This window comes from Talaromyces atroroseus (genome assembly GCF_001907595.1).
Source record: "Talaromyces atroroseus strain IBT 11181 chromosome Unknown scaffold_2, whole genome shotgun sequence".
Classification (NCBI taxonomy): Eukaryota; Fungi; Ascomycota; class Eurotiomycetes; order Eurotiales; family Trichocomaceae; genus Talaromyces; species Talaromyces atroroseus.
Genome location: NW_017971434.1, coordinates 355,853 through 375,309, shown reverse-complemented (window position 1 = coordinate 375,309; position 19,457 = coordinate 355,853). Strand labels below are relative to the sequence as shown.

Genomic DNA, 19,457 nt, shown 5'->3' with positions numbered 1-19,457 from the left:
GTCCTCGATGCGTCTCCACCGGGATATCCGGACACGTTTCGAATCGACATCATTCACGCCTGCCATAGGGAAGCATGCCTAGTTAGTTAACTAGTGCTTATCCCACATTATTAATTCGGAACTATTGAGCTATTAACCTAGCAGCAGCAGTTGCTTCTGATTAGACACGTCATTGTATTTGACTCCGTCGTTCCGAGTTCCTAGGTAGTAGGCTCGCATGGCCATCCGCCATCCACCCGTCGAGGTCAGCCCAAATAGGCAGTCTAGCCCTAACTGACCAAAACAGACACGCTTGAAGTTCGATAAACAAATCGTAAATAGGGCCGTGGTTGCAGGTGGCTTGCGGCTTAGTTGTATGTCTTACATCTATGCGGTAGTCAATTCTTAATTTTATAAATCCAGTCAAGGCCCCTTATGATGTCATTGTTTAGGATATTCCACTGCCCCGAGGTCCACCATCACATACAAATCAGAAGCTTGCATGGCCATACACCGAAGTACGAAAACGAAAACGTACTCCAACTCACTGCGCTTCCAAGATTGGGAGTGCTCGTCCTTGGTTGGATGAGGTTATACTACAACTAACAGTTACTAAGACGAACAAGACTCTATTCTCTATGCTATAGCTATACCATCTCTTTCTTAGCTCCAGTGTAAATCAAAACATCCCCTACTCTCGTCGTCGTATCCTACACCCTGAGTAGATATAATTCTACACGTCAAGCTTAAAATAGCCCGGCCACAACCGCGCCAGCTTTCCCTGCGGATCCCATTTCCTGGCAATCTCCTCCAGTCTGCGCAGGTTATCCTCGCCGTACTGCTTCTGCACCTGCTGCGTGCTACTCGCATAGTTCATGTACACATACCCATTATCCAGGTTGCTCTGTTTCGCCAGACGCTCGATCTGAGCAATCAGCTCTCGCGAACTACTCTCGATACGCGCATCCAGCCGCGGATCCTCCCATGTCGTGGGGATCGACACTACCAGCAACGGCCCATCCGAAGGCTTCAGTCCCAGCGCGTTCCCGCCATTCTTCTGCATCTGCGTGAGTATGTTCAGTGGCAGAGCCTGGAAGAGCAGGAACGGGGTAGTCGAGCTCCCGTTCGATGCTGCCAGCAACGGCGCATTGCGGGCTTCGAAGAGAGACACGATTTCAGTAAGTAGATCCAGCGACGTAGCCGAGATGGCGGTGTTCCACCACGTCTGCCGAAAGCCGTAGGGGATGGGCACATCGCCCAAATGCGTCGAGATGTTGGCTACCAACGTCGTGTTGGAAATCGCATCTGGGACGGACTGGAAGGGCTCGAAGACTGCAGGCATGCTTGCCGCTGGCGGAGGGGGCCCGGCATGATAGAAACTCGTATTCACGATGTATTCCCCCAGCGATGCTTCGTAGTATATGGAAAGGTACGAGTGCGCTGCCGGATCGCTGGGCATGCCATTGATGGTGAGATTCTGGAAAAGCGAGAGCAGGGTCGCGTTCAACGCGCCTGGGAAGGTCAACTCATTCGACCAGAGGTCTCCCTGCTCGAAGGATTCCAGGTCGAAACGGGTCACGATGCCGAAATTCGAGCCGCCGCCACCGCGCAGTGCCCAGTACAAATCCGGGTTTACTTCGGGTGAGGCATTGACGACCTCGCCCGACGCGACGACGACCTCGAAATTGCGCACGTTGTCACAGGCCCATCCCCTCTCACCGGAGAAGTATGAGATGCCACCGCCGAGGATTAGCCCGGCTGCACCAACTGCGCCGGAGCGTCCTCCCACCACGGCCAGATTGAGAGGGTCGAGGACTTCGGTCACGTTTATCCAACGGTTGCCCGGGCCGAGGGAGACGGTCTGACGATCATCCGAGATATTGATGCCGTTCAGGTGCACTAGGTCGATGGTCACGCCGTTGGCAATGTTGGAGCCACCGGCAAAGGGAGTGTGGCCGCCGCTTTTGACTGTGAAGGATGCGTTTCGCGATGTCAGGAGCTTCATGGCTGTTGATACCCCTTCTGTGTCTCTGGGGGCCACGAAGCAATGCGGATGCACATCCTCTTGTTGCACCGACCAGTAGTCGTTGGCCTGGATGTAGGCCGTGCTGTTGGGGTAGAACACATCTCCTGGAAAGGCTGCTGCGAGAGCAGCACACTGGAATGCAGCATGTTAATGAACGATTAGGTAGGTACCTTTGGGGTGGGACGATATGCTGGGACACACATACCGTACTACTTTGGTAAGTGCCTTCAACTGTCAATACGAGCCCTCCCAGGCCGAGGACAAGCGTGAATTTGGAAACCCTCATTCTGGTGGATGACGATCCAGAGCTGTATTGGAGAGAATATTTGTTGCTTCTAATTCCTTCCTGGAACTTGTCTACTCAAAAATTGATGGTTTTATTCTACTTATATATGCGGAAGGCCGGCTATTATTCATTCTCTTGTCAGAAAACAAATATGCTTTACCATTTGTAAGATTTGTAAACCACGTCCAGCCCCCAGCAGGCTCAGCTGCAAGGCCACCAGCGCTAAATAATGCGAGTTTCCCACGAGAAAAACTCCGTGGGGCGAAATGCGTTCGATTTCAAACACATGCGAGTATGTATACGGTATGCATTGGTCATGGAATTCACACACGAGGGTCGCAGAATACGCAATATGGCTTACAGAGCGATCAAAATCGTCTCTCGGTGAATCTTCTCCTCCGAGGCCGAGAATGGGATACTACATGAACATCTTTACTGTCATATATCGAGTATAATTTCTGCACAAACTTGTCGCACAACACGACCGGTTGCATAATCAAAGATCCTCCGTGAATGAAACGAGGGTTGATTTAACAGAAACAGAGCACTTTATAGTACCGTGTTTGATTTATTAAAAAAAAAAAAAAAAAAAAAAAAAAAAAGGAAAGTAAATATTACACCATTGACCAACATAACATTTACTCTTCATATAGATATAGACATAGTTCAACACGACCCTTCGTGTGTCATCTTACAATTGTCCAACATTAGCTTGACAATGGCCGTATGTCCAGCCGAAACAGCAAGGTGCAGAGCATCCTGGCCACGTACATCGCGTACGCTGCTGTCAGCCCCATAGCTCAGTAACAAGGAGACAATAGCCTCGTCTCCCAGCTCAGTGGCAACGTGCAATGCGGTGGCGCCGTCGCTGTTCTGATCACCTACTGCGGCCGCCCCGTGTTGGAGAAGCATGGATACCATGGTACTTTTGCGTGATCGTACGGCCACATGTAACAATGGCTCCAGCGTCTGTGCTAGCTCTAAGGGTGCTTGTTGTTCTTGCTCAGAAGTCGCAGAGTGATGATGATAGGAGAAGTTCCTCGTAAGGGAAGGCTGATACAGAGCCACGAGTGAGGAAGAGGGTGGTGAATTCTGCATGTCCAGGTGCTGCTGGTTCTGCGTGTGGGTGTGTACAGTGGTGCTACCATGGGGGCTCATCATATCGAGATCCAGCATCAACAGAGCATCTTTGTTGGACAGGGTTGCATCTGGAGGAGAGAAAGAAGAAGAGGAGGAAGAATGAGGAGAAGAAGACTCAATAGTCCAAGCTTGCTCCCAGTTCAAATCTGGCGCAATGACTGTATCATCCCAGCCCAGGTCCCAAGGCGACATGGACGTCCAATCCATCGTGTTTTCCCTGCTTTTCCTCTTCTTTGCAGCCTTCTCTAAAGACGATACATGGTGAGCACATTTACTTAGATAAACTGTCAAGTAGAAGCTTCGTACTCACCTCGATATCTACGCTGAGCCTCCCTGTTTTGCAACCTCCGGCGCGTTGAAAGTACCGGTTGCATTTGATAACTCGGCTCGGAATCCATCAGCGAGGAAAAAAGTGGTCTAGGCTACCTAGGTACGAGGCTTTGTGTTTTCCCCTTAATCTCGCAACTATACGTACACGAACTGGATATATATAGCTTTCTCGCCCCTTATGCAAGAACAACCTTGGAAGTGCCGGTTTATGCTCGGTGTATAAACGAGATGCCTACAGTCGTTGAGCATTGATTAATAATAATACATACATACCAACAAACGATCATAGGGCAAGACCCCGGCAACAGTAAGACAAAAAAAGAACCAAAATCCTAGCCCCCAACACAAGCCCCCCTCGCCTTTGTTCTCAGTTCCATCTTCTATCGATCAACACGGAAATTGCTTCATTGGCCCACCGCATTGTGTGATGCTATTGAGGATCCGGTAAATCATTGGCACGGATGTCGTGGGAAAAAAAAAGAAAAAAGAAATATGTATATGCGGGGGTTTCTGCAACGATGTGCATACTCTGTTAGACGACTGCCTACCTACGAGCCCAGCCAGTCCATCACTCCGGGCGATGCTTATCTTTGCAGCGCATATGGTTGAAGAGTTGCCGGCTATGGTGTAACATTTCCAAGCAAGCGTGTTAAGCCACCCCAAGGTAAGACCAGCATTCAGCTGGACGATCTTGATATTCCCAGATACGATGAGCGGCGATCTGGAAAATTAGGATTTTAGTGTATATGTAAATACACGCCCAAGTATGGGGCCTGGAATATATATAGCTAAAAAGCCCTGCATGGGGTAATTAGGGCAAACTCTTCCCAGATTGGAAAGTGGGTCTACAGTGCTATATTCCCTTCTCGGCCTGCAACATGTTGCAAACTCTCAAAATACCATCACAGCATATCGAGGAGCACTATCTCTTGACAAAAAACATATGCCGATATCACCCCTGCACGCAGTCGGCGTCTATACTTTGATATCGAGACAACTACCTTAACAGAATCCAGTAAAAACACAATAAAGTCCAAGGACAGAGCAGGAAAGCAATAAAATCAACTATGTTCCTTTTTAACCTGATATAATTACTCTCAGATCGATAGTCCCGGAGAACTGATCTACAAGTTCACACGTAGTATCACTTGTCAACCGTCACCCTGACACCCCTGCTCTCCCAGTGCGGCATCGGCGCCAGCATCTCAAGCGCAAACTCAACATCGCTCTGATCCGTCTCGAACAACTGAAAGCGGTGGCGACGAAACACGGTAGCCAGAGTTACATACAGCTCCATATAGGCCAGGTGCATGGCGATGCAAATGCGCGAGCCCGCGCCAAAAGCAGTAAGGTAGTTCGTCAGAGGCTGACGCCCGTCTGGCCCCTTGGGATCGTTGAGCCACCGCTCCGGCCGGAAGGAGAATGGTTCGGGGAAGATGTCTGCGTTGGAGTGCATATGGTACGAGTCCATGCCAACTGCGGTGCCGGGCGGGATCACCCAGTCGCCGTATTGCCAGGCGTGGAGGCGGTTAATTCGTGGGCTGCGTTGGACTGACCCGTAGGCAAGTCGCAGGCCTGTTTCGTCAGCATAAATACATACATAGACTCTCTTGCAGTGTAGGCAGTACTCACTTTCGTAAATCACGGCTGTCAGGTACGGAAGCTTTTCTAGCTCAACCCAGGGGAGTATCACGTTAGGGTCCGGCATGGCCTCGGCGAGCTCGGTTTCAAGACGGGCTTGCAGCGCTGGTTGATTCAGGACGTGGAACACAGCCAGCGTCATGGTGGATTTCACAGTCTCCATTCCCGCAGTAGTCAAGGCGATGGCTTCTTGGGTCAGACGATCGAAAGAGAGCTCGTGGGGTGGCAGATTCGATGACAGGATGTCGTTGAAGATGACGGAGTCGGCACCTTTCACGCTCTTGTCCAGACCCGAGAGAATCTCGCCAACCTGCTGAGTGATGCTGTCTCGGAGCTCCAAGATGGGCTTGTACAGCGGGATCAGGGCCGTGACTACGCCGGTTGGCAGCCAGTCTATCCACTGGAACAAGAATCTAAAGTGCACATTCCAGTGACTCACCCAGAGCGTATTGGCAGTGACGCCTACCAGGGGAGCCTTGAAATCGGGGGCGACCGAGCAGTTGGTGCAACGGTGAAAGGCCAGTTCCGTGACGATGTCCACGGCCAGGCACGAGAACATGTCGCCAACGTTGAGCACACGGCCGGTGCCGGCATATTCGGTCGACAGGCGCTGGGAGATGTGCTCGACGAGACTGCTGAGCCGGCTGTTGGCCGCGCGCAGGCGTTGCTTGGAGAAGAAGACGGCCATGGCCTGGCGTCGCTGGCGGTGCTGCTCGCCCGCCGGGGTGCTGAAGATGGCATCGGGGACGCCAAAGCGGTACCTCAGCTTTTCCTGCTTGTCTATGGGCGCGGCCGAGGTGCTGTTGCAATACACCTCGTGCCAGTACTCCGGGTCGTCGATGTGCAGCTCGTCAGGGGTGATGCGCACAATCGGGCCGTACTTCGCGTGCATACGCTTGATCTCCCACAGAAACTGGCCGCCGTGCCGCTTGGCCACAAGGTCGAAATACCTCTGATACCAGTGCGTAGCAGCTGCCAGCTTGGGGCCTGGGAATTTGGCGAGGGGGCTGAGGTAGAGGCGATGAAGAACGAGGCCCAGGGCGTATAAGATGGACGCGGCCAGCACCGCCGCCGCCCACAGGGTGGCAGAGATCGAACCCATGCTACCTAGGTAGGCTTGTGGCTGAGTTTTAATGGATTTATAATTAGTAGTATTGTAAATCTGCTCTCAATGAGGTGGCAGGCGAACAACAAACACGCCGTGCGGCGCTGTCGAGGGCAGGGAACGACCGAGTATTTCTCTGCCCTGCCTCGTTCCACAATTCGATTCACTGGCAGATGCATGACTGGCAGCGTCGCGATGATCACCGAGAGCGATAGTTCCATATCACCGACTGGCCACAGACGCATGCAGGTAAGCAGCGCACGATTATGTGCAGCGCAGACACTCATTGGCGGGTGTGCAGCCTGCATTCTGCGGCATCAACGCTGGCTCTTTCTTTGTCCACGCTGCTTATAAATCCAGCGGCAGACATGTGACTGCGCTCGTGCTATAAACTTGTATAACCTCGCAGTTACATACGCCCCGTCATACTCAGCCATACTCAGCATACTCACAGTCAGCCAGCCACACAAACTCACACTCACACTCACACACTCACACACAGAGAGACCACGCAACGTGCAATGGCGTCGTCGACCGTTGTGCTCATCACCGGCGTTGGCAGAGGTGCGTCCTTGTGCGAAGCGCTTGCTCATTGCAGATTCTGACAGCTCCAGCCAGGCATTGGATATGCGGCAGCTGCTGCGTACCTCTCGCGGCCCAACCACACCATTATCGGCAGTGTTCGCGATGTCAGCGCTCCACAGGCCCAGGCGCTGAAAGCCTTGCCCACGGCAGAAGGCACGCAACTGCTGCTGGTCACCATCGAGAACACGTCCTGGACCGATCCGAAGAAGGCCGTCGAGGACATCGAAGCCGCGGGCATCGACCACATTGATATTGTCATCTCCTGTGCCGGCGTTTCGCCAACTCCCGTGCCCTTCGAGGCTGTCGACCCCAAGGTCCTGGTTGATACCTACAGCGTCAACGCCGTCGCCTCTGTCGTGCTCTTCCAGGCAGTGAACGCGTTGCTTCGCAAGTCGAGCACGCCCAAGTGGATTTCGGTCACAAGCCGCGCCGGTTCCGTTGGCCAGGCTGCCGATTTCTACTACAACATCAGCCCCTATGGCATGTCCAAAGCTGCTCAAAACTGGTTCACGGCGTAAGTCAAGACCATTGAATGACTCAAATGGGGGAGGAAAGCCGCTTTGACTGACTGGGCATCTTTAGGGCTATCCACACCTCGGTAGAGTCTCTCGTTGCCTTTGCCGTTCACCCGGGGTACGTCAATATTTTTCTTTTTTTTTTTTTTTTTCACGATGTACAGTCCGAGCGCAGCGAATACTAATCCCTCGATAGCTTTGTTGCGACAGACATGGGTATCGCGGCAGCAAATGCTATAGGGTTGGATATGCCTCCCACCACGCCGGAGGAGAGCGCCACCAAGCTCCTAGAGGTCATTGACTCGGCAACTCGAGAGAAGACGTCTGGAAAGCTTCTTGACATTATCACCGGCGAAGAGTATCTCTGGTAGAGTTTGACCAGCAGTTAGACCGCGTAATATCTCCGCACAAGGCGGTGAGAATAGCCTCAAGAATCGCGCTATAATTACAATTCTTCAAGGTTTACTGCAAATTTCAACCGCTAGGACGTAGAAAGCTTTAGTGTAGTCGCAGACAAAAGACTATTTTGCGGAGAAGAACTGTAACGCCTCGTCACTCAACTAAACGTACACTCGTCTACCAGGCAGGATAGCAATGACAGGGCTCCCAATCCTCAAATCCTAGCTTGAACAAATATGTCTACTGTCTATGTACTAGGGCGAATTGTCAATGGCCTCGCCTATACGGACATCCTTTGCCATCTCCTGTGTCCCATCATGACGTCTATATGGTCCTTGATGGCTCATTCTTACCACAATAACGCCTTACGGCAATGTACAGAGCTGGAAGATATCTTGGTCCAGGGTTGAGTCGAACTATTGGAAGATGCTTTTGGTGTGGTTGCAACTTGGATTGGGCCGTGGCCAGCAATGCATCTACAAATGCGGAGACGAAAGAGAACCAGGGCTCAAACATCTTTCTGTTTCAGGCAGTCAATGGATGCGGACCAAGAGAGTCTGAAAGGCTTCTGCAGAAAGAAAGAGCTTTCTTAGAGATCACCTTTGTGTTGCATAATGCTACTGAGTACCTATGTATGGGAGCTATGTGTATAAAGCCACTCAAGACACATCTGAATACCTTCAACCGGTCATCATTGCCCCTGGAGCGCTTCGGAAACAAATTGTCAGGCCTAAAATCGATTAATTCTTTAGGGCTATTCTCGTCACAACCCAAATCAAGGAGAGAAACAAGCAGAAAGCGCAACGCTTGAAAGAGATGAGTCTGACGACGACGACATTCGCCCAACAGAGTGCGGCACACCAAGGAAATGATGGCAAGGGTACGTTTTATGTTCCGAGACAGGGAGATTCCTGAAGCATTTTGGACACTTGGACAGCTTGATTAACGGGTATAAATACCAACGCTACGGCCATGGATCGCCCGAAGGGTCAAACAACAAATCAGATGAGAAAGCAAGCAAAGAGAATCGTTGAAAAACAACACTTGAACGTATCAGCGGATGACAAAATGATCGGCAACGAAGAAGGCATCATCCTCTTACAGATGTTGAACGACATGAAACACAGAGTGGAAAGTCTTGGGGGAGAACGGTTCCTAAACCGCATCAATGAGCTCGTGAAAGAAAGCCCACAATCCTCTAAGCACGACGATAAGCGAGAGGAGAGAAATGCTCGTATTCACGGCGCAGACATCAAGGTGGATCTAAAGGCCCTGGACTGGATACGACGCCACGACAGGTACAGCGACATGCTCAGCGCTGCAAGAGAAGGATTTGAGGCCATATATGGCGTGAGTTCCAGCGAATGGAAGTCTCTGGTCCACAAGGCGCCACAGGAAGTGATCGGATCTGCGAACAAGTTAGGCGACTTGACTCTTCGATGTCGTTACCACAGTCGGCAGCGTAAGGAAATCGCCGACCAAATGAAGAAAACTTGCAAGGATGCTATTCATCTGTGGAAACAGTCACTTCCGGACGCTCAATACCCTAAATCTGCAATCGCACTCAAGAAATCCGACTACGACAAGTTGCACCGAGAGTGATTGGGAACGCGCACAAAAAGAAGGCAAGAAGAATACGAGGGAATCATCCTGATCGAAGTGTCTGAAGAGAGGTTGTTACAATTTGGCTAGGCATTTCGTAAGGTGCTGAGGTCGAAATAGAGAACATGTATCTTAAAATTCAAGTTCATCCATAGTACGCAGGTACTTGATTTCCCTCAACGTTGCCATTAATCTACATCCATAAGGCCTCACGAGGAGGAGTGCACTAGATTGAGACATTATCAAAGTAGAATAACAGGCAACTGTGTGAGATTCTTTTCAAGAAGATGGAGACGCTCTACGTAGCAATTACTTTCCCTGCTGTACCCATGGCGCGGTGCAGAAAGTCGGCCTGGATACTGAAAGTCTCCATCGACCCATCTCCAGTCAATACGTCCATATGCGCTCTATTGGGTATGGTCACAAACTCCTTGGGCCCCTGGAACACGTCGTAGATCAGCTTCTTCTGCAGCTCCGGCGGCGAGATTTCATCGTTCTCGCCCGTCATGACCAAAGCCGGCGTGGGATTCACAAATGGCATGAGCGCCATCGGGCGGAAGGCGGCCATGTTATAGTAGGTCTGCAGCGTAGTGCGCGTCACGAAGCTGGGCTCGATCGAGGCATGGCGCTTGATAATGCCGAGGACGTCCTCCTTCTCGTAGCCAGTGCCGAAGCCAGCGGGCTGCTCACCAGCCTCGGTCAGCATGGGCAGGTAAATGCCCTGGTTGCCCGCCAGCTGCGACTCGCGGTCTTTCATGGCCTTGGCCAGCACCTGGCGCCACTTGGAGAACTCCCAGGTGGTGAGAGTTGACACGGCCACGACGGCTTTGGCGCGCTTGTCGAGCGCCGCCGCGCAAAGGGCCACTGCGCCGCTGAATGAGTAGCCCCAGTACGCGATACGGGTCGGGTCGACGAGGTCTGCCTTGTGCACCTTGAGAAAGGTGAGCGCATCGTGGTAGTCCTCGACGTTCTTCATGGGCTGAATGTCGTTGCGCGGCGTGCCGTCGCTCGTCCCAACGCATCTTGGATCGTAGCCCATGACGGTGAAGCCCGCTGCGTTCAGGTACTGTCCGGCCTCGAATATGATCATATCTTTGGTGAGGTTGAACCCAGGGGTCATGATGATGGCGGGACCGCGTTGTGCCGCTGGGAAGAGCCATCCGCGGAGCGTGAGCCCATCGATCGTCTTGAACTCGACATCTTGCTTGTTCGCCATGGTTGTTGCCGGTGTGCCCTCCGCTCTGGTACGTGTAGGTGTAGGTGTAGGGTATGTGAGCACATCTTGGACGGAATGCCTAGTAGATGTACAACTGAATCACAGGACGAAGGACCCCAACCTGTGGCTTATTTGCATGTCCATTAGCACGAAATGATAGACCCTCCGAATGCATGTAATCAAGTCGTTACCAAGTGGGCGATGCCGGTCAGTCATAAGTCAATATGCAGCTATGCAGGTAAGCTGTACGATGCGTATGCACGTAAGCCGCAGCTTGGATATGCTGAGCTTCAAGCATATCGAGATAAAACATGTCGATATTATGGCAAGTCTGGAAGGCAGCGAAGTCCTATTTTTCAGCAAGAACGCACCTTTATGCACGGCTTCATTGTTAAATACCTAATTTCCATAGACAAACCACAGACGGCAAGGAGTATCACGTACGTACGCACCATCTGATACAAGCAGAGACCGGCTTTTTACATAGACCCCTAGACGAACAATGTTTTCCAGTTCGAGCCCCTCGTCGGGAAGCTATACAAGTCCTCTCGAGACGAGCATCAGCGAAAAATGCTCTAGTGATGAGAGATTCGAGCCCGAGCCTCTTCGTCCCCAGCAGACACCCATCGCAGTTGTAGGCATGGGATGCCGGCTTCCAGGCCACAGCAGCTCGCCCACTGCGCTTTGGGATCTCCTCGAACGAGGAGGTGTAGCCAGGAACGAGCCGCCGCCCTCGCGCTTCTCTCTTGACGGCCACTACGACAAAGCAAACCCGGGGCGTCCAAGGACCATGAAGTCGCCCGGTGGCATGTTCATTGAAGACACGGACCCGGCCCTCTTTGACGGTCAATTCTTCAATATCAGCCGCGTTGAATGTATCGCCATGGATCCGCAGCAGCGGCAGATGCTCGAGGTGGCCTACGAGTGTCTCGAAAACGCCGGCATACCCATTGAGGCCCTCAGTGGCACTAACACGGGCGTCATCGTCGGCACAAACTTCATAGGTAGGCGAAAGTCATCGTAATAGAGACTATACTACAGTTGCTAATTTTCAACTCCAGATTATGGTGCCATACAACATCGTGATCCAGAAGACACTGCCGAGTCCATCACCATCGGCCTGGCTACCGCGCTGCTGAGCAACCGAGTCAGTCACTTCCTCAACGTGCATGGACCGAGTATGACAGTCGACACGGCATGTTCGGCCGGCCTTGTCTCGCTCGACGTAGCTTGCCGCTATCTCGACACCTTCCAAGCCGACTCCATGCTCGTTGGAGGAGCGAACCTGTGGCTTACGCCAGAGCATAACGAGGAGGTGGGCATGATGCATGTCACGCAGTCCGGCTCGGGGAAATCCAAGAGCTTTGACGCATCGGCAGATGGATATGTCAAGGCCGAAGGAGTCAACTGCTTCTTTCTCAAGAGGCTTGACGATGCCGTGCGCAACGGCGACCCAATTCGTGCCATCATCCGTGGCACGGCCGTCAACGCGTCAGGACGCACAAACGGTATCGCGAATCCCAGTCAGGACGCACAGGCTGCCGTTACCAGGCAAGCTTTCAAGAACGCAGGCATCGGTGAAGAGGACTTTGTCAAGACGCAGTATCTCGAATGCCACGGCACAGGCACGCTCGCCGGCGACCCGATCGAGGTCAAGGGCGCAGCGTCTGTCTTCGGCAAGGGCCGCAAGCCAGGCCAGGAACTCATCATTGGATCTATCAAGAGCAACATTGGGCATTCGGAGCCTGCGGCGGGTCTCTCGGGTCTCCTGAAAGCCACCATGGCCCTAGAGAAGGCTGTCATCCCCGGAACACCAACCTTCTTTGTCCCGAACCCAAACATCGACTGGAAGAACTTGAATGTCAAAGCCAGCAGGATCTCCTTACCCTGGCCGGTGACAGGCACAGACAACGTTCGAAGAGCGAGTGTGAATTCGTTTGGGTTTGGCGGTGCCAATGCCCATGCTGTAGTGGAAAACGACGCTCGTTCTCTATCACGCCATGTTTCTTCCTACAAGCAGTTGACGACGGACTTTTTTGACGACGAGGACGACGACGAAGAAGGAGATTATAATCAAAATGGAGAGACAAAGGCAGACACTCCGCCGACATTGCTAGTTTTCTCGGCCAACGATCAATCTTCACTGCAGAACTACGTCAAGGCCTTGAACGCACACTTGCAGAATCCCATGGTATCTATCGATCTCGGTGACCTGGCTTACACGCTCTCGGAAAGGAGGAGCAGGCACTATTACGGAGCCTTTGCCATGGTGCGCTCGAGCTCCCAGACTATCAACCAGGAAACACTCATCCATGGCAAACGGGCATCATCTGCTCCTCGCATCGCCTTCGTCTTCACCGGCCAGGGTGCACAGTGGTCTACCATGGGCGCCGATTTGGTCAAGACCTTCCCGCTAGCCAAAAGCACCATTCAAGATCTGGACAGTGTCCTTCAGGGCCTAGACGATCCACCTAAGTGGTCCCTCCTGGAGGAATTGACTGCTACTCGCAGTGCCGAGGCGCTGCGCCAGCCTGAATTCTCCCAGCCTCTAGTGACGGCTCTGCAGATTGCGCTCCTTCAGGTCTTGGATGATTGGGGTATCCGTCCGGAGGCAGTCGTCGGCCACTCATCGGGTGAAATCGCGGCTGCTTTTGCTGCCGGTCTCATCACCTCGTCTGATGCTATCAGGATAGCTTATTATCGTGGCCAGGCTTCCCAAAAGGCGGCCGCACCGGCCGAGCCCTTGGGCATGCTTGCTGTGGGTGTCGGTGCGCAGACCATCGACAAGTATCTCAGACATGAAGAGGGCAAGATTCAGATTGCCTGCTACAATAGTCCAGACAGCTTGACCATGTCAGGCACTGTATCGGCGCTCGAGAAGCTGTGTGTCCGGCTGAAGCAAGACGGCCATTTCGCCAGAATGCTTCTTGTAGACCTTGCGTACCACTCCGATTACATGGCAGAGATTGGTGACATATACGAGGACATGTTGCTGCGCGATGGCATCATGGCCAACAAGTCAAACCAGTCCGAGAAAACAAAGGCAGTGCGCATGTTCAGCTCTGTGACGAGCAAAGTCGTAGACCCAGATGTAGGTCTCGACGCGGCGTACTGGAAAAAGAACATGGTCTCACCAGTACAATTTGCATCTGCCACATCAGAAGTACTTACTCACACCAAGGCCACGTTTTTGATTGAGCTCGGCCCCAGCAATGCTCTGTCTGGTCCCATTGCACAGATCCAGAAGAGCCTGGGGAAGGATAGCCAGTATGTTTCGGCACTCAAACGCAATCTCGAACCAACACTCTCGATGTACGAAGCAGCAGGCCGACTGTTCCTAGCAGGCGATCAACAGGTCAGTCTGGAACGAGTCAATCGCGTAGATCGCCAGAGTGCTAAGGTCGTAATCGACCTGCCCAACTATGCATGGAACCATTCAACACGCTACTGGCATGAGACGCGCGCGAGTAGGGACTGGCGATTTAAAGAGTTCATCAACCACGATCTGATCGGTTCCAAGATGAGCTCCGTAGGATGGCATGCCCCTATTTTCAAGAGCGTCCTCAAGCTGGCCAATTTGCCGTGGCTGCGAGACCACAAGCTGGGCAGCGATGTGGTATTCCCAGTAGGTTTCTACGAGACTTTTCCTATATTGTTTTTATACGAAGGAAGAAATTGCTAACTCTACGTTCTTTGGTAAGGCTGCTGGTTATGTGGCCATGGCTGTAGAGGCCGTATATCAGACGGCCATGATTACCAAATGGAAAAAACAGGCGCCTAGTCACTACCGCTTCCGACTACGCGATGTGAGACTGCTTCGTGCCCTGGTCCTGGCAGAAGACAAGGAAACTAGGGTCACGTTAGCACTCACGCCGGTCAAAGGAGGATCAACCCGGTCCTGGTATGAGTACCAGATGTGCTCGGTTCAAGACGGGGTGGATGTCGACTTCGTACATAGCACGGGGCTGGTGTGCGTTGAGACGGATTATCAAGACACGTTCAAAACCGTGGCGCCCTTGGAACTTGCCACGAGCGCTCGCATCTGGTACAAGACCTTGGCCGAGATGGGATACAATTTCGGCCCATCCTTCCAGAAACACCTGATGGTCGAGTCTACAATGGGTCAACGCCAGAGTCGATCAGCCATCAACCTCGAGCCTCCTCCGTCCCACCCCAAGGGCCAATCCTCCTACCCATTGCACCCCGCGGTCATAGATGGATGCTTCCAAGCAGCAACGCCATCCTTGTGGAAGGGTCATCTGCCGCAGTCTGGGGATCCAGTCCTGGTGCCCAAGACCATAGACAGCATCGTCATCGAGTCTGGGAGTGTCCGAAAAAAGCGGGTTCCTACCGAGGGCATCGCCTATGCATCTGCAAACTTCATAGGTGTTGGAAGTGCCGAAAACGCACGCAATTATGCCACAAATGTGGAGCTATATGATCCTGAGGATGGCGCCTTGCTGTTCCAGATGAAGGGCCTAGCATCGGCCGAAATGGAGACGAGCGATGAGGAGAAAAGGCCTCATCAATTCATGCGCGTTGCTTGGGACGCCGATGTGGATATGCTCATGCAGGCTGAACCGTCGTTGGTTAACAGCTGGTTGGCTTCCAAGACCACACAGCAGGTTATCGATCTAATAGCACACAAGAAGCCTGGACTTAGTGTCTTGGAAATGAACCTGAGCCCACTCGATGGCTCAAATCTCTGGATGGCGCAGGGCGGGGGTGAGGTCGAAAACCCCGTCCGGAGCGGATGCTCAAAGTACCACTTTGCCGTCCGTGATCCCAAAACATTGCTCAGCGCCCAGGAACTTCTGAGCTCGCGCGTTCCCCGTCCGCAGTTCCACCTAGTCATGGATATATCTAAACCAGCGGTAGTCGCCGAACCCGACAGTATCGATCTCGCAATCGTCAATGCCGGAAAGGAAGAAACAGTCGAAGTAGACGCTACGCTTCAGAGCATCGTTACCTCGGTGAAGGAGGGTGGATTCATCGTAGCCAGCGGGCTTTCTGAGACTGCGCTAAGCCAACTTGGAAAAATGATAGCACTGAACGGTGATGTGTGCATCTGCCGAGTGGAAAAGGAGACCAAGGCAGTCAATGGAACACCGCAAGCACCCGTCGCCCACATCAGTCTTCTTGACACGGCCTCTCAGGAATCCTGCTCTAAGGAGATGACTGAGGTTCTAGATGCTCTCGCAGCCAAGCAATGGCCCATCAAGGCTCACCCCAACCCCCTCCAAGAAATCTCCTCAAATGCATCAGTCGTAGTTGTCCTGGACGAGCTCTTCTCCTCCATCATGGACGGTCTCAATGACAGACAATGGGAGCTTCTGAAGCATCTCATCAAGGCTCAATGCCCACTCCTCTGGATCACCAGCAGAACATCTGATCCTACACGAGCCGCCATTGTGGGATTCCTCAGCACGATTCGCTCTGAGGAGCAGATCCCTCTTTTCACGCTTGACGTTGAGAACACCAGTGGAAACGCCACCATTGACGCCATTTCGGCCTGCCTCAAAAAGGTGCAGGACATAATATCCAAAAAGGCCGTTGATTCGCGCGCTGCCACCGATTATGACTTTGTAGAGCGTGGCGGTGTCATTTCCATCAGCCGTGTATACACTGACTCGGACTTGACAACGCGGCAAAATGATGAGCCAAGCGCCAGGAGGACCGAGATGGCAGATTTGCATGCATGCGAGACCCTCGTGCAGTTGCGTTGCGAACGGTTGGGAAACTTGGATGCCGTGCACTTTGGCGAGGTGGACGCAGAGCCTATCCCTCTGTCTGATGGCATGGTAGAGGTTGAGATCTATGCAGCCGGACTGAACTACAAGGATGTAGTCGTTACCAGTAGGTTCAGCTCCATTCTTTTTTGTTTCTTTCAAGTAGAAGAAGTCTAATATCGTATACTATAGTGGGCATCATTCCCGGTGATGAGACTGCACTGGGTCACGAAGCGGCAGGGGTGGTCACCAAGGTTTCGCCAGGTGTATCGGGGCTATCGGTTGGAGAGCGTGTCGTTGTATTTGGAAAAGGATCATTCGCAAACCGAACCCAGACGACGCCTGCACGTGTACACCGCATCCCGGATGACATGACTTTCGAGGAAGCGGCCACTCTGCCAATTGTCTACCTCACAGGCATCCACTCCCTTCTCGACCACGGCAACTTGTCGGCTGGAAAGAGCGTCCTCATACACTCGGCCGCCGGTGGCGTGGGAATCGCCGCTATCCAGCTCGCCCAGTATGTCGGTGCAGAAGTGTTTGTCACGGTGGGAACGCCCGAGAAGAGAGAGTTCCTCAAATCAGCCTTTGGCCTTGCGGATGACCGCATCTTCAACTCACGCAACACGGAATTTGGCGACCAGGTCTTGGCAGCTACCAATGGCAAGGGCATGGACGTGGTTCTCAATTCGCTGGTTGGGGATATGCTTGACGAGTCTTTCCGCATCTTGGCCGATGGTGGCATCATGGTCGAGCTTGGTAAAAGGGACGTCCTGGACCGGAACAATCTACCAATGGCTCCATTTGACCGCAACAGCTCATTCAGAGCGGTCGATCTATCTCCTGAGAAGGCGTCCGATGCCCTTGTTTCTCGCCTCATGTCTAAGCTGTTTGAGCTCATCAATGGCGGTTTCATCAAACCAATCACGCCCATTCACAAGTTTTCGTGGACCGATATACCTGCCGCTTTCCGTTTCCTGCGGCCAGGAACACACATTGGAAAGGTTGTGCTATCACAAGATGGGCCGAAACCAAAAGTTGAGGTGCCGGTAAGTTCGCCCTGCCACAAACCCCGATATAGTATTTTTCCTTTTTTTTTGGCTGACTTCGTAGATTCGACGAGCGCCGGAAAATCTCGGTCTCCGCGCTGATGGCTGCTATCTCATAGTCAGCAGTCTCCGTGGTCTCTGCGGATCTCTGGCCATCTACTTGGCCCAGCAAGGAGCGAAGCATCTCGCCGTCATGTCACGCAGTGGGTACGCGGACGAAAAGTCCAGGTATGTGATCAAGCAGATTAACGCACTCGGGGCTCACATCGACCTTCTTACGGCGGATGTGACAATTGCGACAGATGTCAAAAAGGATATGCAACAGACAGCGGTGCCCATAGTTGGCATCATCCAGGGTGCCATGGTTCTTCGGGTAAGTTTGGATCGTTTCTCCCTTCCTTTTCCACTGCCATCACCACAGAAAAGAATCGCTGCCATCCTCCAGTGGAATAAACTTGCTGAGCAAGTATTCGTAGGATCGACCCTTTGAATCGATGACCCTTGCCGAGTACCATGAGGCTCTCCAATGTAAGATTCGGGGAACATGGAACTTGCACGAGGCCGCCGAGTCTCTCGGTCTAAACCTCGATTCATTCACACTCTTGTCTTCGCTCTCTGGTATTATCGGCCACGTTGCTCAGGCCAACTACGCCGCCGGTAACGTCTTCCTGGACGCTTTTGCCGCCTGGCGTCAGTCTCGTGGCCAGCCGGCTTGTTCCATCGACCTGGGTATCAGCGAGGACGCCGGTGTCATCGCCGAGAGCGCCAAACTCCAGAATTCAACCGATTCGCGCATGTATAAGGGACTGAACGAGGGCCAGTTACGCAAGATTCTGTACTTCGCGCTACTGCAGCAGCGAAAGAAGCAGAATACATTGGGCCTTGCAGCCGCACGCGAGCTCAAGCATTCCCCCATGATCACAGGTCTAACCGCCCCGCAACCTGACGACTCGGTTCTGAAGACGGATGCGCGCTTCTCGCCTCTGTTCACCGGCCAGCGTGAATCCCAAGAACTCGCGTCTAGTTCAGCCGGCGATGACAATGCGAACACCGACGTGCAGGCTCTTTTCCTCTTGCTGCGCACCGAATCTGCGGATCCAGCCGCCAGGCTGAAGGCAACTGTGGACGTGGTTAATGGGTGCTTCATGCGTGTACTGCGCCTTTCTGAGCCCATGGATCCAGGGCGGCCGATTAGTGTGTACGGAACCGACTCGCTGGCCGCTGTCGAAGTCCGCAACTGGGTGAGGACCGAGCTAGGCTGCCTTGTAACGACTCTAGACATCATGAACGCTGCCTCGTTGACATCTTTCTGTGAAAAGATTCTTGCGAAACTTCTCACTCCGGAGCATTAGAAAAGTATATATAGATTTTTCCGTGCCTCCTCCAGAGGGGGAAATAATTGCAATTGTACAATGACATCTCCCTTATCAGCTGTCAAGCGTAGTGAAAATTCGTATCACGGTACAATGCCGCGCTTTCGACCGCGTTGCGTCCGTATCCTAAACGTATCGGATGAGCGCCTGGCCACTAACAACAAGCTGTGTTACTTTGATTCCTGTCCTGATGAAGTTTTTGATCAAATTATGGTATAACTTACATTATCAAAGGAGTTTATTGCCATAGACAGGTTGATATATAAGAGTTGTTGATAAGACAGCTGGGAAATATAGAGCGAAAAGAAAAAACAAGTAAAGAAAAGAAAAGGTACAGTATAACCAAACTCCAGTATCAATCACACCATCCACTGTTGGTACAGACAGGGGAAAGGAAAGAAAAAAACAAAAGGATCGACAATCTAGATACATATATCGTATAGTTAATCTTGTTGTGTACAATCATTCATAATCAGATCAGG

General features: G+C 52.4%; 7 protein-coding genes across 7 annotated transcripts; 3 read left to right on the top strand and 4 right to left on the bottom strand.

Annotated features, from left to right (window-relative positions):
• Window positions 1-712: 712 nt before the first annotated feature.
• Window positions 713-2,291, bottom strand: UA08_02265 (hypothetical protein; the record flags this gene model as incomplete). The annotated part of the gene is made up of 2 exons (XM_020264288.1): window positions 713-2,137; window positions 2,211-2,291. 2 exons carry the CDS (start codon window positions 2,289-2,291, stop codon window positions 713-715), a joined length of 1,506 nt encoding a protein of 501 aa, XP_020122496.1.
• Window positions 2,292-2,957: 666 nt separating this feature from the next.
• Window positions 2,958-3,638, bottom strand: UA08_02264 (hypothetical protein; the record flags this gene model as incomplete). Its single annotated transcript, XM_020264287.1, has 1 exon — window positions 2,958-3,638. One exon carries the CDS (start codon window positions 3,636-3,638, stop codon window positions 2,958-2,960), a length of 681 nt encoding a protein of 226 aa, XP_020122489.1.
• A 1,267-nt stretch (window positions 3,639-4,905) lies between these two features.
• Window positions 4,906-6,504, bottom strand: UA08_02263 (hypothetical protein; the record flags this gene model as incomplete). Its single annotated transcript, XM_020264286.1, has 3 exons — window positions 4,906-5,336; window positions 5,394-5,802; window positions 5,842-6,504. The coding sequence occupies 3 exons, from the start codon at window positions 6,502-6,504 to the stop codon at window positions 4,906-4,908; spliced, it is 1,503 nt and encodes a 500-aa protein (XP_020122490.1).
• A 524-nt stretch (window positions 6,505-7,028) lies between these two features.
• On the top strand, window positions 7,029-7,978 carry UA08_02262 (hypothetical protein; the record flags this gene model as incomplete). Its single annotated transcript, XM_020264285.1, has 4 exons — window positions 7,029-7,071; window positions 7,126-7,606; window positions 7,675-7,725; window positions 7,804-7,978. The coding sequence occupies 4 exons, from the start codon at window positions 7,029-7,031 to the stop codon at window positions 7,976-7,978; spliced, it is 750 nt and encodes a 249-aa protein (XP_020122491.1).
• Window positions 7,979-9,074: 1,096 nt separating this feature from the next.
• On the top strand, window positions 9,075-9,608 carry UA08_02261 (hypothetical protein; the record flags this gene model as incomplete). Its single annotated transcript, XM_020264284.1, has 1 exon — window positions 9,075-9,608. The coding sequence occupies one exon, from the start codon at window positions 9,075-9,077 to the stop codon at window positions 9,606-9,608; it is 534 nt and encodes a 177-aa protein (XP_020122492.1).
• A 298-nt stretch (window positions 9,609-9,906) lies between these two features.
• Window positions 9,907-10,824, bottom strand: UA08_02260 (hypothetical protein; the record flags this gene model as incomplete). Its single annotated transcript, XM_020264283.1, has 1 exon — window positions 9,907-10,824. The coding sequence occupies one exon, from the start codon at window positions 10,822-10,824 to the stop codon at window positions 9,907-9,909; it is 918 nt and encodes a 305-aa protein (XP_020122037.1).
• Window positions 10,825-11,326: 502 nt separating this feature from the next.
• Window positions 11,327-18,954, top strand: UA08_02259 (hypothetical protein; the record flags this gene model as incomplete). The annotated part of the gene is made up of 6 exons (XM_020264281.1): window positions 11,327-11,828; window positions 11,886-14,449; window positions 14,493-16,680; window positions 16,746-17,602; window positions 17,667-17,975; window positions 18,079-18,954. The coding sequence occupies 6 exons, from the start codon at window positions 11,327-11,329 to the stop codon at window positions 18,952-18,954; spliced, it is 7,296 nt and encodes a 2,431-aa protein (XP_020122036.1).
• Window positions 18,955-19,457: the final 503 nt, after the last annotated feature.